General features: G+C 34.7%; 1 protein-coding gene across 1 annotated transcript; it reads right to left on the bottom strand.

The window, feature by feature from the left end:
• Positions 1–3286: 3286 nt before the first annotated feature.
• On the bottom strand, positions 3287–17890 carry LOC105329836 (proton channel OtopLc). Its single transcript, XM_034460478.2, has 11 exons — positions 17740–17890; positions 14949–15167; positions 14052–14354; positions 12858–13112; positions 12355–12520; positions 10143–10257; positions 9602–9806; positions 9052–9215; positions 5818–5986; positions 4479–4607; positions 3287–4229 (listed from the first exon to the last, which is right to left on the bottom strand). Exons 1-11 carry the CDS (start codon positions 17810–17812, stop codon positions 3442–3444), a joined length of 2586 nt encoding a protein of 861 aa, XP_034316369.2. The 5' UTR covers positions 17813–17890; the 3' UTR covers positions 3287–3441.
• Between the last annotated feature and the right edge of the window lie 1204 nt (positions 17891–19094).

Raw genomic sequence — 19094 nt, 5'->3', positions numbered from 1 at the left:
TTATTCAACATTTGTCAAATCTTAACCTCTATGTATTCTCTAAATAGGCTCACGGTAAATATATTCACTCTTTACGTAATCATTTGAAATATTATTTCATTGCAAGTATATATTTTGATGCAAACTATCCCTGACTTGGATCCGGCAAAGCGTGTCCACCACCTTACTCTCATTTTTGCTATATCGAAATTGAAAGTAGGTTTTTGATTTATTTCACAATAATAACTTATCAGTTAAAATTCAGTTATACCTTACGGACATCATCACGCATGTGTTGAAATACCAAAGGTGTGAGCAAGTACTCTGGTGCAGGCATTTTGTAGTTTATTTGCAAAATGCCTTAATTTATAAGTACAGATAACCATCCAAGTCACAAATAAAATCACTACATTACCACCTGAGTTGTCTTTCTTTAGTCAGTCATTGCAATGTGAACAAACCATGTTTAAACTCAATGTCATATGGAAGAAAAATACGGGACGTACTGCGGTGATTTTATAGGCTTAAAAATCCCCCTTCTCTTTCCAATAATCTGATGATTACTTGGACAAACAAATATAATCTTATTTTATTTAATGTAGTTTCTCAAGATAAGCGAGAGTCCAACGGAATAAATCTATTTTTTGTAAATATTTCAATTAGTAATATTTAACAGTTAATCGGGTTTTTCTAATTAACCGTTCCTTTTCATTAAGATATTCACCTGCACCCTCCCCGCAGAATATATAATAATTAAATCATCTCTGATTGAAAGTAAAATATATATGTCCAGTTACTGTATCATTCATCATTTTATAATTAATTCAATTTTAATTAGCCCGGGTGGTCTATGGTTGGATTTTGTTATGACTGTCTCACTTCCTGTCAGATACCAACAGCATTCACCGATTATAGTACACAGTGCAGAAAAGTAATTCTAGCTGACAGATAACACATGGGGGTGTTTATGAGCTGCTAATTACTCACTAATAATTACTCTGTTTGTCATAAGTTTGTAACAAGCATGTAACTATATCCATCCAAAGTTTTACAAAATAACTATGTTTATTGCAGCAGCTGGTTTTTTCTTTATGTCTCTTGGGTGTGTGTGTGTGCTTCCTACGTTATCAGAAAAAATACAAATACACTAACATTCAACCTGAAATTGTTCATTCCCACAAATTTTCCCACAATATTTTAATATTTGGGGAGGATTTGTACTTTGCGACTGGATTTGTTCTGCTGTCGATAGTCGGTTTAATTTTTGTCTCTAAGGGACCATCAACAGTTCTTAACTTCAAGTAACATTTAAGGAAAAAATCCGATGTATCTTCATCAGATACTTTATCCAATAAACCTCGCCGCTAAATGCATACCGATACACTTCATGAAGCGCGTTATTATATTCATTTCTTGCACGGACGTCTTTGGTTTGAACTGGGTTCATATATAGAGAGATAATTGCCAAACATAGATATCTCATAGTGGAGTCACAGTAATAACAACCTCTTTACACCCCACCCCACAGTGCTGTTTCTTATGGGACCCCTACAATTCAATTAAGATAAATTAAGTCAACATACAAGATAAATTGTCTACTTACGAGATAATTATGTCTACATGCAAGATAATTATGATGACATGAAAGTTACAACACTTCTTAGAGAATCTGATTTTTGTATGGGCGAAATAACTTTCAAATGCCGAATCTGACAACATAGTTGAAAGTTGCAACATGATCATGACAACATGCAACTTATTCATGTGGACATGCGAGTTAATAACGTTAATATGCAAGATATTTATATATCAACATGCAAGTTATCTTGCATGAAAATAATAATCTCGCATGTTGACATGATTATTTTCTATGTTAACATAATTAACTCGCATGTTGACATAAATAATTATGTCAACATGCGAAATTATCTTGCATGTTGACAAATTTCTTGCATGTTGACATAATTATCTCACATATTGACATAAATATCTTGCATGTCAACATTATTAATTTGCATGTTCACATAAATAAATTGAATGCCGTCATAATTATGGTTAATCGTACATAATTGAGGTCAGATACATGCGTACGTAAGTTATTGTACCCATATGAAATAGGATAATCTTCAAAGATTTGTAACTTGCATGTCAACATATTTAATTTGCATGTCAACATAATTTACTGGCATGTCAACATAATAAACTTGCATGTCAACATAATTAACTTGCATGTCAACATAATTATCTGGCATGTAGATATAATTATCTGGCATGTAGATATAATTATCTGGCATGTAGATATAGTTATCTGGCATGCTGACATAATTAATTTTGTATGCAGGGACAAAAATATGCCACCATAGTTTCTATATATAAATCAGGTTTTTTTTAATCTAAAAAGAAGCACGGCGTATTGACCATATAAGACCTTTCCCTAGACACAAGTAATGGCTAAATCCTGGCCTGTCTTTGTCTTTCCCCATACTCACTGGACTGGTGTTTGGAATTACAAGTATTGATTATTTTACGCAAAATTCATAGCTGTGGGATAATTGGATCAAACCTTCTTTGCAAGTCATGTTAATTCAATAGGATTTGTTGAAAGCATAAAAAGGAGAACTTCAATATAAAGCCTTTTTCTCCTCACTTCGATTTTTTTTCCCATCTTGTGATCATTTCTTTTGTTTCAATTCTCAGAGGCTGGTAAGAAGAATAGTTTTTTTTTACTATATGCAATGAAATAAGAGATATAAAGTGCATCGTTTTTCAGCAAACTAAGAATATTATTTACCGACCCACAATTATGAAAGATTTTTGTGCCAGAAACGATGATCAATTAGTACAAATATCATACTATTTCAAGATTCACATTCTCGACACATAACAAATAAACAGTATTCCAAAGTTGTCCGACTGTTGCAACAGCCAAACTTGAAACACTCCTTGGCCTTTGTGTCAATGTATTTTAGTCTACATACTTAAAATAACTTGATGTGTAATTTACGTATTATCAATGTTGTAAATGTTAATAAAGCATAAGAGACTAAAATATATTTAAACCATTCATATCAATCAAAAAGTTTGGCAATATACGTATCTTGTGTGAAAGCAATGTTTATTGTACCTGATAATAGGAGAGAATATGATTATACAGGCATATCACTTGCTGTTTAATCTTTTACAATGTATTTATATACACTCGAACAAAATAATTCTAAAAATAAAGAAAAATGATTGCCTCTATAATTTCTTGTATAGACATTAAATGTAGCAACATGCAATATAAACAAAACGAATTAAAGCAAGCAAAATTGTTTGATTGCTTTATCCAAGTGTCTTAAACATGTATAACTGTAACACAATTGTACTTCATGTATTGATTTTGGGAAAAGGGTTATTTAATCTTGGTCTCTGGTGATCTACCTGTAAATACCAAGCTGTTTGAATAAAATGAGGAGTTTTCTATCTGAATTCCCCTTTTGCCTTCCATGCATACTTCCAGATATGAGACAGGCAGACGGTGGAGTGAAACCTGTAGAATATGGCCAGGGGGACGGAGATGTGGACAAAGATGGCCCAGGCGTCCTCGCCATAGATACTGATCTGGACAGAATTGTGTTCTGGCCGAATTGTCTCGAACGTATTCACAACCCACATACAAAAGTTACAGAGAAGCAAAAACGTTACAAATTCTCGTCCAGGTTTCGTGGATTGTTCCTTGCGGGCTGACATGCGCATTGCTGCGAAAAGAAATATCGTCTGCAAAGCTGCTTGCGTCATCATCAGACAACTTGTTACAATGGTGAATGCCCCGCGTGCTGTATTACCCTCAATGCTTCCAGCTACCATACTAAAGACTCCATACATGAAAAGCCCAAGCTGCGATATGCCGATCAAATTTTCCTCCAGCTTCGCTCGTTCTTTTGAATCATATTTCAAATCTTTCATTCGAAACGCTGCCACGACCGTGCTGATGAGAGCCATCGTGTAAAGTCCGATCTCCGTGCAGTGGGAAACAAACAAGACAGTCATTCCGTTCGGATTGACTTTGACGAGGCTGGCGAACGATTTCAGAGAGATCACCACAGTCACAAACAGTAGGATCCCCAGGAACAAGCCTTTGCTGGAGCTGGAACAGTCGACCGTGAGGCGGCGCCTCCGCTTGTCGCCATTACTCTCCGAGTGTGAAAGAGGCAGGCGTTTAACCTCACTGTTGTACGCAAGGTGGCGCCACATCACATACAAAATTCCTGTAAAAAAGGAATAGTGCTAATGATTTTCATACTTCTGATGAGTTAAATTAAGAAGAAAAAAGAACTTAACTCCAAAAATTATACTTTGACACACTAGAAGAAACTTTGTTAATTCAGAATATGAAATTATGTTATTGCTTAGACTTTTTTTTAACACATAAAACCTTTTAATTTGGTACTTATCACGAATGTAACGATATACTCAATAAAGAAAACTTTATATCTAAAACTCTATAAATATCCTACCAGCACAGATGAGGTTATATTCGATTTTGAACGGGTAAAGGTACGGACTAGTATCTTTGATGATGTTCGCTACAAATTTGCTAGGCATACACGACTTGTGGTCTGTGCTATTGACAGGATTGTATAGGTCTGAAATCAAAGCAAATCATTATCCAAACACTCCGAAAAAACAGGCTTGCTTTACATAACATCAGTGATATATCATAATTTACAACAATGTTTAAGATGCAGTTCATCCTTTTTTAAAACTCAAGATTCTTTTTTAGACGCAAATTCATAACGCATAAGTCTGAACTTCCAGCATCCAGACGTGTTAGGCGCAGTCAATCATCTGGGAGTATCGGGACAAGACGCTTTTACATCTTCAATTCTTCGCAAGGACAGCGATTAAACTGACTGATGACACCGAGGTTTTACGGTTTTGTTGAATGGACTAAATGAATTGACTTTTCTTAGAGACCGTAATCGTCGTTAACGACTTTAATTCATCACAGAGTCGGCCACGATATTCATTCCTTCGAGACGTCCCTAAAATCGCGGCATATTCGTCTAATAAAAAGAATTTAGAAACTTCACGTCACTCAGACATCTACACACTCAGGGCTGATTCTAGACGTCTCAAATTATGCCATCGCCTCACAAACCACTTTCCTTAAGATCAGTTTCATTACATAAGGGTCCTGTGATAATTTCATGCGTTTTTAGCATTTCCTTTTGTCAGCAGCGTGTACTCAAAAATCCAATCTATTTTTGTTCCACCTAATCAGACATTGCATAACACGTTTTTTCTGTGGTTTTGCAAAGAGAAAGTCTGCAGTCTTCAATGTCAAGGTGAGAGTCTTCTCATACTTATAATTATTATGAAATTTAGAAATAAAAAAAAATTGAACAGTCTAAAATAAAATATTAACAAGTGATAGAATCAAGCAAATCCAATCCAGGCTGACCGTAGCTTAAGGTCAGGTCAAAGTGCAGAACAGAACGGAACAGAACAGCAAATACTAGTACATTAAACATTTGCTACAAGAGAAAATAGTTATGCTGATTTCAGCGATGTTTTAACTCAAACTTTTACAATTTATAGCTTTCAAAATTTAGCGGGATTAAAATTTGTTTGGAAAGTCATATTTAATTAACATATTAGATAATACTTCAATTAGATGAAAAACTCCCGTGATATTATTTAAAAATTGAAAATTATAATTCGTTAATAACTGATATTGATAATGATACGTCATTATTCCCTCGAAATATAGTCATATCAAAGAGAAACTTTTTGATCTGGATATAAACAATTTGCGTTCCGTAATGTTTTTTCTCATCCTGGGGTTTGACTAACCGTGCACGTGGTCTGTGAGATTGGTCGTGACATTGGTTTGACCTTCCGCTTCCTCGGTCAGTGTCTCCAGGGTTTCCACCACCACTGTCCGGTACCACTCACAGATGTTGGTGGCCATCATGTGCATCAGACCAAACTTAGCAAGACTCTGGTGAGTCAGCATCCTCATCTTCGAGAAAAAAAATAGTTGCGTAACATGTTTACATTTTCAATTGAATAGGGCACTAAACGATTCAAGAATTTAACATGTCTGACTTCAAAATCGTGATATATAAATGTCATGTCTGACTAATCTCTAAATTAATCATTGCGTAATTTGTTTACAATATCAATTAAAAAAGATACTTAATGATAAGACATTTATTCATCACTTCAAATCATTCAAATAGTACGTACAACTCCTACATTATTTTTCTATAGATTTGCTGAATCTGAATGATCAAGAAGTAATCTGATTGGTTGATACAAAGGTGTTTTTTAAAAAGGGATTTTCCCCATTTAATGATGAAACAAGTGAAGTGGCATTGCTATAAGGACAGCATTCCATGCATATCACATTGGGTGGTATGAACACTATATAAATAGTGCCTGTTTTGGAGGGTAACAGTTGAAATTGACATCCCGAGAAAACCATTGTCACCCGACGCGAAGCGGAGGCTGACAATTGTTTTCGAGGGGTGTCAAATTCAATTGTTACACTCCCAAACAGGCACTATTTATTTTATTATACTAAATGTCTTAATTCTAAAGAAAATACTGCTTTTATATAGAAATGACGTGAATACTACGGCGAACCGTACGCGCATAATTTACACGCATATAACAATTTGTTGTGTTACCCGTTGTCCAGTGTATTGCTAATGCTGAGGGTAATAGAACGGATCATCAGCTGCGTCTAAACCAATCAGATTTCAGTATTTAACATGAAAGTATAATAATTGTTCTTACATAGGTTCCATAAATGTAACAGCTTTTGATCATTCAGTATAATCAAAACTACTAGGCAAGCAAGAGACACTTATATGAGAGTCTGAGAAAATAAGAGCCTGTCCAGTTCTCTAAAAAGGACAGCAACCCTCACTGGCCTTAAATATAGTTAACCTCAGCATTAGTCGAAGTCGGACTCATCCTGCGAAAATATGGTGAAGACTCAATAAGGCTAATACATGTACATGTAGATTTGGCAAAAAAAGCGAATAATCAACAAGAGAAAATGCCTTTACATAAATGCTGATTCTATTATTGAACAGTCGGATATCTTTCAGATGTCCATGCGACACACAAAATATCCGTATAATACCACATCTCTTTTTTCCTTTTAGATAGGTTGTACAATTATCATTCAGTGACAAATACATGTATATGCAAATATTTACACCTACCAAGTATGACTACCTATTTTTTGTACGGAAATTGATTGTAATTCAAAGACAAGACTGAAATCTATACGATCCAGTTCTAACTAGTATATCGATCGGTCGAAATCTTCAGAAACTTAAATAAAATCTCGGACTGCACGAAATAATAATGATGATATCAGACTCAAATCTCATATAAGACGACTTGGCTAATTCTTTTATATAACGAACTGATGCACATTAACAATAGTTTAGTTAATTTTACTCAATTTTTACGATCAATTTTTTAATTTGTTAAATGATAGGATAATAAAATGCTTTTTTTGGTGATTCCTGCGGGTAATGAATGTAGCGATCATTGCAGAAATTTTTTTAACAAAACCCGCGGATTAATCAAAGGAAGCATTTTATTGTTTAGTTTTAAAAGTCCTGATTATCTACGACTGTATTCTCTAAAAAACCAAACTTTCAGCCGCGTGTAGGTAATTCAATATGTAATACTTGTATCATCTTTAGTTACATCACCTCTACCAAAAGGACACAAGAGCTCACCATTGAAACGTCGGAATCTAGATAGGAAGCAGAATGCTACTTCTGAATTATTTTTGTTCGTCAAAAAAATTAAATTCAAAACATCAATGAATATCATTGGTGTGCTGAATGTAGCTTTGTTTAAAAAATTGCACGCTAAACATCCTCTTATATTTACTGCAGGTTGTTGACTTGTCAAGTCAAATATCTAAAGAAAAATGAACTCATTAATTTAAATTTTTTTGTGCAGGATAGCAACCCATTATTCTCATACACCGTAAATTTACAAGCGTACATCAAGAGTGTAAGGTTGTTGTCTTTAAATAAGGAAAGACAGTCCCCCATATATTAAAACAGCACAATAACAACACTGTGATGTTTAAAGTGTTGCTCAGCCCCGTCAATGCATGTTGTGTTTTGAGCTGGATTCCATAATCATTGTTTTCAAGGTTTGTTGCCTGAATCTGACAGTGACAAACAACCTTAGTCTCATTACATTATCAGCTTGACATTTACAGCGTAAAAAATTGGCCGAGATTCCAGAAAATAGTACAACTCACGAACTGGTCATTGATCTACAGGAAATCAGTTTAATCCGTGCCTTATTTAGCTACATCGTGACAGTAAACGACAATGTGGTCTGTTAACTTTAATATTACTCGGAATGTTAAGTCAAATCTGGCTAATGGACTACAAATTTGTAGGAATTTGATAAATTTGGAAGAATGTATCTCATGGAAGTAACTCAAGTAAATAAATTGATTTTGAATAATTTGATAATATGATCAGGAAATTTGGGTAGACTAATGCATAAAACAAAATGGTAGTCTAACTCAATACTTTAAAATCATTGCAAAACGCGCGCTATTCTCTACTTTTATAAAGTCGCAAATCTATGAACAAATTTAGTTACATATCATATGATTATAAAAGGCTCGTCTTACATTTTGTTTAAAAACATGTGAACAAGACGTAGTACACAATAGAAATGGAAGTTGTAAATTGGAGAGTAATGACTTACTAGAATATTCAGTCATATGTAGTCACTCAACTATATCAATACCTGGTTATGTCCAGTGCTTTTCAATTCCTGTTCAATTGTTCTCTACTGCTATACTTCAAGCAAGAAATTCTTAAAAATTCTTTTGACTTTTTATCGACACTTTACGATCAAATCATGCAAAATCATTTACATGTATCTAGTTTACAACTAAGACCATATTTAGAAAAACAATCTATCAAGTCAAACACCATATGATAATTCTGAGGTTTTAACTCAGTTTAGTCTTTGAGACATTGTAAGTATTTAATCAACCGAGTTGTCATAAATACAAACATTACTTACCTCAGCATTATTAAAGACAAAATACAGCTGTGAAAAGGCGAACACCATCTTGACGATATAAGTGGCCGCGGCGATGCCGGGGTAACAAGAGTTCGGGTTCCCGTAATCTTCGAATTTCTCGGCTATGTAGAGACCATCCAAGATCATTCCACCGACACCAAATCCTGTAAATCCACCATCCCTCTTGATTAACTCTTTGAATTGACTTGCACAATGTCTTAGAATTTATATAGTTGACTTGCACTTAATCTTAGATTTGACATGTATAATTAAAGTTTTAAAATTGACTTGCACTAAATCTTAATACTGACAGGTATAACATCTAGAGTTGTCATTGACTAATTCTACAGAATATAGCAAATCTGATACCTATTTCTGTATTTCATCTTTATAGGAAGAAACAAGTAATATTAATGTAACTGACACTTTAACACCACCACTATGATATGAATTACGAAGTTAATGTATGGGTAAAACCAAATACTTGAGGTTCTTAGATTTTGAACATTTTTCACTATGAGTTTCAAGTAAGCTTTGAATCGTTCGTTACCTATCGCGCCGAGTCGAAGGTAGAATCCACTAGAATGGCCAACGTTTGAAAAGGTTACCACGCGCCGGAACATCGGTTGGCTGTCATGGAAACTGAGTCTGCGCACTGCCTGCCTTATGATTTCCCCGGATCGTTTCCGGAGGAGGAAGACATACACAAAGATCAGGAAACTAATGCTCGCGGAATAAATGAATATATAAAACAGCTGCAATAAAAAATAATATACATGTACATTCAATTACGTTTGGTATTATATATTAACAAGTTTGGTATTTCAAACTTGCTTCATTCGTGTTTGATTTGATTCGGGGTTTTTTCAATCCATTATTCAATGTCTAATACATTAGGATAGAAAGATTCTTTACACTTTGGATTACACTAGTATTTTAACATAGAATTAAATGAAAAAATCCGTGCTTTTGTGAGCTTGTCAAGAATATTTTGCAAAAAGTTTTCAATTATAGAAAAAAATGATGTGAAATATTCGGTTTCTTTAATATATTATACCAGACTTGTGAAGAAAAATCGAATATCCATCTACCTCAAACGACAGTGGCCTGTTAGCTTTCAGGAAGGACTCGGTCATTGACATCACAGATCCGATGACGACGATAAAAGTGGCATACAGGACGCTCAGAATAGTGGTCACGCTGTTCCTAAAAACAACACTGGTAGATTCAGTCTTATCACAGGGTGCTATAACAACACATGGTAGATTCAGTTTTATTACAGGGTGCTATAACAACACATGGTAGATTCAGTCTTATTACAGGGTGCTATAACAACACATGGTAGATTCAGTCTTATTACAGGGTGTTATAACAACACATGGTAGATTCAGTCTTATTACAGGGTGCTATAACAACACTGGTAGATTCAGTCTTATTACAGGGTGCTATAACAACACATGGTAAATTCAGTTTTATTACAGGGTGCTATAACAACACATGGTAGATTCAGTCTTATTACAGGGTGCTATAACAACACATGGTAGATTCAGTCTTATTACAGGGTGTTATAACAACACATGGTAGATTCAGTCTTATTACAGGGTGTTATAACAACACTGGTAGATTCAGTCTTATTACAGGGTGCTATAACAACACATGGTAGATTCAGTCTTATTACAGGGTGCTATAACAACACATTGTAGATTCAGTCTTATTACAGGGTGCTATAACAGCACATGGTAGATTCAGTCTTATTACAGGGTCTTTAACAACACTGGTAGATTCAGTCTTATTACAGGAAGTTATAACAACACATGGTAGATTCAGTCTTATTACAGGGTGCTATAACAACACATGGTAGATTCAGTCTTATTACAGGGTGCTATAACAACACTGGTAGATTCAGTCTTATTACAGGGTGTTATAACAACACATGGTAGATTCAGTCTTATTACAGGGTGTTATAACAACACATGGTAGATTCAGTCTTATCACAGGGTGCTATAACAACACTGGTAGATTCAGTCTTATTACAGGGTGCTATAACAACACATGGTAGATTCAGTCTTATTACAGGGTGCTATAACAACACATTGTAGATTCATTCTTATTATAGGGTGCTATAACAGCACATGGTAGATTCAGTCTTATTACAGGGTCTTTAACAACACTGGTAGATTCAGTCTTATTACAGGGTGTTATAACAACACATGGTAGATTCAGTCTTATTACAGGGTGCTATAACAACACATGGTAGATTCAGTCTTATTACAGGGTGCTATAACAACACATTGTAGATTCAGTCTTATTACAGGGTGCTATAACAGCACATGGTAGATTCAGTCTTATTACAGGGTGCTATAACAACACTGGTAGATTCAGTCTTATTACAGGGTGCTATAACAACACTGGTAGATTCAGTCTTATGACAGGGTGCTATAACAACACATGGTAGATTCAGTCTTATTATAGGGTGCTATAACATCACATGGTAGATTCAGTCTTATTACAGGGTGTTATAACAACACATGGTAAATTCAGTCTGATTACAGGGTGCTTCGCCAACACATGGTAGATTCAGTCTTATTACAGGGTGCTATAACAACACATGGTAGATTCAGTCTTACTTTTTTTTTACTTTTCAAATGCAAATCAATAAAAAAGGTACCTGTAGAAAATTCAGTATAATTACGCCTTCATATACTTTTCTTTCGTTCCAATGGCATATAATGGAAATAACTTTTACGAAATGCATGAAATCATACTACAAATCATAAAATCAAACCGTATTCTTTTTGTTTGCCGTTGGCAATTTAAGTATTTCAAACACTAAACACATTATATATAAAAATTTAATTCAGGAAATTGCGCTAATTTGTACGTTGGTTTGGGAACAGCGTGTAGCCCCCTTTGAAAGGGTTAGGTGGTTGGGGCCATTTAAAGACTATTTTAATCTACTCTGTTTAAAGATAAAGAAAAAATGATCGATTTTTACGGCTAAAATATTTGGGGTTTTTTTCTACACTCAATGTTAGTTTTTCGATGTTCAAACTGTTACAATTCATTGTTAAATATCAAAAATATTAAAGATATGTGTAACTTCGGCAGAAACATTTACTTAAGTATGAAAATGAGAACCAATATCTGTAATTACTTTTGTTGCTTTGTTGTTGTACTATTTTATTTTTCTTTACTTATGTCATTTTTCTTATGTTTTCTGTACTAGGGTCTCCAGTACCACCTATTACTCAAAGAATTCAAAGACAAGCTTAAATGGTAGGTTGCATTTCTATTTGCACTCACTTTAATTCTGGATTAAGCTGCAATAGTTTGAATGACTTGGTGCTCAACTCCACGGACTCTGAGTGAATGAGCGGGATTTTCTGCTCAAGCTGAGCGGTCGTCTCCAGGCCCTCATCCTTTAGAAAATCCACACGGAGACTGTCAGCGTTCACTATGCTGATTTTTCCTGTCAAAGAGATCATCAGACAAGTGTTCAACAGAGCGGGCGCTCGGGAGCGCTTGCCAAAATTCCCCAAACATGAAACAGGAATTTTGGCGAGCGCTCCCAAGAACCCGCTCAGCTGAACACGCCTCAGATGTACCCGTATATAACTTCTATATCAGTACATCAGTGACGTATTATTGCTGGGATACAATAAGTTCTTGTAATCAACTTGCATTAAATTGAACTTTATATCATTAAAATCAAATCTTGATAACAACTGTTACATATTTTCTAAAATAAAACCACAAAAATACGCAAAAAGCAAATAAAACATTGGTTAAAAACAATTCGTAAATACCCGAGTTTGATTGCTGATCACCATTCCTTATATATGGGGTAAGGAATGCTGAATCATCACTTTCAAACTTGGGATCTGAGTCTGAGTACAGGCCGTTTTGAACACCTCTGGATGGACCTCTCTTGTAGGAACTCTCGGAGCTCTCGCCTTCTTTCGTAGATGCAATAATGCCATGCTTATTTTGGAGACGGTGAAGATTTCTTTCGGAATAGGCTCTCGGTTTACTTTTTAACAACGGTGGCATGTGATCTAAAGCTGATATTTCAAAAAAGTTTATATAAAAACCAGAACTTAAAAAGTTGACACGATTAAAATATATACATAATTTTTAATTTGACATAAGCAATCAAAAAAGTGGCAGACTGTAATGAGAATAATGGATGCATTTTTTCTAGAAGTTATACATTTGATATAGATTTTAAAATACATTAACTCGTTTTTTGTTCCGGAGATGGACCATTATCATTTGTAGATATATCACGTTCAAAAAGTCGGAAAATTGCAAAGACAGATTATCAAAATGGTTATTTGTTTTATTTGAAAGAAACAATCTAGCAAGGCACTGAAAGAAACAATTGAAAAGAAGTTAACACCTAGAAAAAATAATTGTGTATTCAAATGTTCACATGCTGGCTATGAAATAAACAAATATAAAGAAGATATATAAAATTACAGAGCTACAAGGTGATCATATGTTTGCATTGATTGACCAACTCCAAAAAAGAACTTGGAATGATAAGGTATTGAGATGTTCCAATGCCTGCAGTGAAAGAAACGATTCCACATAAAAGAACTACTAAGACAAACTAGTAAGGCCAAAGTATTGCATCAAATTGAACATAGAGCCATTTTAACAAGACCTTGGACTTTTGGCAGTAAGTGACAAACTTCGATTCGATGAAGGCGGGGTCTGATCATGCTTACTGTCCAGTCATTGGCTAATGGATCTGAATACATTGAACGCAATGACACTTGCCCGACTTCATCCAGGGATGTATATTTCATTTGAAACAGCGTCGATTTCACACATTCCGATTTTGACAGTCTTTGAATATTAATGAGCTTCTCCTAGCGAATTAGAAGAAAGGATGTCAATATTTCTATACAGCAAACTGAATAGAAACATCCCACTGAAAGTTCAAGCTCTTGTTAAAACGGTTTTAATCTGTAATTTTTAGAGAACTAGTTAATTACCTGGTAGGCTATGGTCTAGTTTTACTCGATTCAGCCACCTGGGATCTCGGTTGGACGGGTTGAACTTGAATCCCTTGGTTTCGGGTGACTCACCAATGGAAGGGGTTTCCTCGTTTTCTGTCCAGCCCTGGCTTTGTCCACTGGTCTCGCTGTGGCTGATATAGGACCCCTGGTCTGTTGTTGTATAGTCCGACACATCCTCTGGGTACACAGGTGTGGGCTTCAGCAGAGATTTGGTTTTTGTTAAATCTCTATCCGAAGTAAATGATTTTAAATCTTGCAAGTCCGACATAAAGACAGAATCTGAAGTGTAAAGGCAGGAAACATGCGCATTGGTCAATTTGTTAATAAATAATATATACTGCGTACATTTTAATTTGAAGCACAATATAGAAATCATGGAGGTGTTTTATATACTAGATATTCATTGTTTACATGTAAGACAAGAGTTTTGTTCATTTCAACCTCTTCGGAAAAACACATATGGAATTTAGTAACGTCATCGGATGTTTTTAAAAATGTTAATACAATTTAAAGATATTTCCCATTTAGTTTTTAGCATTGTCTAGACATCCTTGAATGTCTCTTCCGTTGTTTGCGTCAGGGTATACATGTATCGCAGAATGTAGGGATGTTTAGCACAAACCTCAGTGTAAACATATAAAGCAATGCCCTACACAGCAAGTTTTATGTAGGCTCCACAAGAGCCTACACAATACATTTGTTTTTCTGCTTATTGGAAGGGTCCAAGCAATTGAGATTGTTATTTTGCCAGACTGCTGAAGATCCAAATATCTTAGATACACAACTCATATCTTTCCTTCCTTTAATTTAATAATATTGCGTCACAAAATTAATAATATTCACCGGGCATTCCAGAAGTAAAATTATAGTTACCTTCACTCTGTTGGCTATGTTCTCGGTTGAATTTGAGACTCTTGGAGTGCCGGGGGGTGGGGCGTGGCCGCCTTGGGGGTCTCTCCATGCACTCCACGGTCAGACTCCTGGGTCGCAGCTCGTCCTCATTCTGATTATAGCATTGGTTGACTTTCTTCCTCTCGTTTGCTCTGGTCAGTCTCTCGCGTAGTTTTTTGTTTGTGTCGTATATAAACTTGCCTATATTTTTGACAAATGAACCGTGAAAGGAAAATAAAGTTCAAATTTGACGGTTTTTAATCAGTAGAAAAATGTGGAAAAGTTTGAATGTGTTTCGCAAGTATCTTTTTGAATCTTCATCTTGTTGCATATGTTTAGATATATGATGAAAATATAATATGCCCCTCGACGGCGATAAAAATATATTGTTTTCCCTTGGACTGAAATGTCACACTTTCATTGGTTTAAACATAGCACGTGATTGCCTCATATATCTCTATATTTGTTCGATGAGAAATAATATTAGGCAATATGGTCGTCATTGCCGGACGCTTCGCTTACTCATTTCGACATTTCATAGTATTTTATACATAAACTGCATGCCGTAAGTTCTTAAAGTATTTAGAGTAATTGCCCTTTGAAATTCGTTAAAATTAGAGTAGTTGCCCTTAGAATATTGCCGTCACATTGTTTTGTCTGGAGCAGAACAAAATGGCAGCGTCGAAATTTGCTCAAATCTCTGCAGAGGAAAGGGAGAAAGCATTTAAAATTGAATAGCAACAAAACATTGCAAGTACACATGGGTGAAGCAAAGATTTTTAAAAAGTATTTGAAAAGTGATATTGAAAATTTTGAAGAGTTTAAATAAGTTAAATTGAACGAGATGTTAGGCATCTTGTACATGGCTTTGCGTTGATCATCGCTATTTGTGAATAAAAACATGGTCCTCGGGAAAACAAAACACTCATTAGGTTAGTTACTGACTCACTACGGAAATATATTGGGTTGATCAATCTCATAGACGGATCGGCTTCCGTAGTGAGTCAGTTACTAACCTAATAAGTAATAATAATATGCCCCTAGACGGCTCAGTGACATTGAACACTATCTAATATTTCTAAACCTGTGTCGACATTTATGACGTTTTAAGGTCAATAAACGATGAGATGTTTTTACAACCTACTAAAGCATATTTCTTAAAATATGATTTCATATTTGATATCCCTTAATTAATACATCATATTAACTCTTGCGTTCGTAAACATTTTCATTCACTGAAGATCATCGGCGTTCTAACTGTAGAAAACAAGAGGCCCATCGCTCACCTGAGCAACAATAGGTTTGATAAAATCAGCTTAACGGAGTCATATGGAAGCTATCTGGACAATGTAGTTTACATGTAGACCCTGTATAAATGAAAGTCAATATTTTATGCCCTGGATATTCTTTTGTTTATAATCAAGTCCCATTTCTAATAGGATGATTTTATATCTATATCACATGTTGTGCATTGCAGTTTTCAAAAACTTAAACAATTGTTAAATATATATGGGATATAAACCTACAAAATTTTCAATAAATCCTTATTATCTTTCGTTGAAAAACAGTGTGGCCCTTTATTTTCGCAAACTTGATTCCCCTTTACCCAATAATGCTTCGTGCAAAGTTAAGTTGAAATTTGACCAGTGGTCCTGGAGAAAAAGTTGAAAATGTAAAATGTTTACGGACAGACAGACAGACAGAGACAGACAGACAAACAAACGCCGGACAAAAAGTGATCAGAAAAGCTCACTTGAGTTTTCAGCTTAAACACTAACGGAGTGCAGTATGTTGACCAAAAGCTAAAGATTCAATTGAAGCCATAAAATTGGTTGAAAATATTTATCGTAAAAATTGAGATTAATGTATTTCATATTAAGACATGCAATTATTTCAGGATTTGATATTATTTTCTAAATTGTGAATCCTGGGTTTCGACTGACCCCGAGGGAGAATCTTTGGTAACAAATGGAAATTACAGTGCAACGAACATTTATAATAATAAAAAATGCGTTATTTGTCTGAGCTTGTAGTCTAATTTTTTCTCAGAATGTATCTTAACAGAATAACACAGTATGAGGAGAACATCCGCGCGAGCAATTTCGCCTTGTTTATTATTTCAGATAAACTAATTCTCTTCCATACGGCGGAGTCATTATTTTGCCTGTCAATGTACTTTACAACACATTACGTGTCTCCCAATCATATCTAGTCATTCTTTTTTCACATGATTTTCGTCCATATGAAAACAAATCTGATTTAATCATCCTCCGCTGATGTGTTTTAAATAATAGGGGATACAGCTGGATTTATACAAGACAATCCCGACAGCCAAGATATAAAAGATTTAAAAAGACTTTACTTAGAGCATGTTAAATGTAAAAAAAAAAAACCAATAGTTACATGTACGTAATGAAAAAAGCTATTAATATTTTGATTATAATGATTAAACTCTGAAAATATTTTATCATGGTGGTTTTCAGTGCAAGATCAATGATTCTTTGATTCCATGGACGTTGGACCCCCCCCCCCCCCCCCCTGCGCTTCATCAACTCTTTAAATTAAGAATTCGGACAACTTAACTTAAATTAATATTATATTGGACTATTGGTAGAGAGTCCAGTTTACATTTATTACTATTGGTTTGTTATTTTTTGCAATTATACTTTTTACACGTTAACTGTCAGAAAAAATGGTAGCTAATGAAAGACGTTACAAATACATAAAACTGTAAAATCAGACTGATGCAGGCAAGCTTCATGCAGGTACTCACAATTGTCCAGGTTCCCGACGCTGCTGGAGCGCCGGAGCGTCCGGAAGTCGGTCAGCTGTACACTGCCCTCCATTTCAGCGGCAGGTGCGCGATACAAAGAGCTCACTAAACATCTACATGTAGATAGGGGGGGCAGTGTCCTTGAAGGAAATATTAGCTTCAGGCAGAAGACGGGTCCAACGAGATAATTTATGACACAAGTAATTAGAGGAAAAAAATACCACGGGAGTGCAAGCTACATTTAATATTTTTGTGTTTCAATTCGACACATGGAGTGTTTTAAAAGTTGAATGATGACCTATCTAGTCTTATTCATAATTTCTTTAGCTTAACAATGAACTTGTTTTGACAAATTTTGGCTGTAATTGTTAAGTACTTTATGCAAATATATGAACATTAAAATCTTTCTTATGCGTTTTGAAATGTTTGTGTTTTCTTTTAATCTAAAAGGGACACTTTGATGATACATTGTAAACTAGTAAATTGACACAAAGTTTGGAAAAACCCCTCTTACTGTACTTAACCATAAAAACTTGTTTTTATTAAACTGGTATTCCGTAAACTACCGATATCGGCAACAATAATATCAATATGTTTCTACCCGGTTTCTTTTAAACAATGATAAACCTTTGCTTATACTCGTTATGTAGATTAAAATAAGTTTAAAACATGAATACACTGATTCAATTTTATAATGTTTTATAAATTAAACTACTGTACTTTCAAATAAAAAACAAAAGCACCTACATGTAACTGGAGCTTAATCTACTCGAAAATCTTAAATAATTTGAGAAATAAATAAATATTGTTTGTCTTAGAGCGATGAGTAAGATGTCTACAATGTTCATTGATTCTATGCGGGAAGGTTTTCTTAAAATCTTGCTCAAGATATTTTAAAAACTATAGCACACTGGCGTATACAAAACATGATGATATTATATCTTTGTTGAGCCTCCACAACAAGATGCGAAAGGGAACAGTAATGGTTAAGTTTATATTACTGAATTCCATTCCATCGAGGCACAGCCGATTCAATATAATACATTTTTATTACAAATACTATCAGCTTTTTAAATGTTATAGATTTTGTGTGATATAAGTAAACATTGTGGTTGTTGCTTTTATTTGTTGTCGTTGTTTTTATTAAATAACTGTTTAAAGTTAATTATGTAGAACTAAATATTGTTTATTCAATTTTCATATTCTATTTCCCCGGGATAATTGCTTCTACGGAAATTGACAATATAGGCAATACAATTTCATAAGATTAAATATCAAAGAGAGCATGAAATCCTTCAGAAACATATTTGGCGAGCAAGCTCCTTGAGAGATCAAAAGATCACCCTCTAGGTGGG

This window comes from Magallana gigas, chromosome 5 (genome assembly GCF_963853765.1).
Source record: "Magallana gigas chromosome 5, xbMagGiga1.1, whole genome shotgun sequence".
Taxonomy (NCBI): domain Eukaryota; kingdom Metazoa; phylum Mollusca; class Bivalvia; order Ostreida; family Ostreidae; genus Magallana; species Magallana gigas.
The sequence above is the reverse complement of the archived record's forward strand: the minus strand, read 5'-3'. Positions and strand labels throughout refer to the sequence as shown.

Coding starts and splice junctions, on each gene's coding strand:
- LOC105329836 (XM_034460478.2), bottom strand. CDS start 17,812: ATGGAGGGCAGTGTACAGCTGACCGACTTCCGGACGCTCCGGCGCTCC. Junction 14,355..14,948: donor ACATAGCCAACAGAGTGAAG/GTAACTATAATT, acceptor TTTACACTTCAG/ATTCTGTCTTTATGTCGGAC. Junction 9,807..10,142: donor ACAGGCCACTGTCGTTTGAG/GTAGATGGATAT, acceptor TTTTTATTGCAG/CTGTTTTATATATTCATTTA.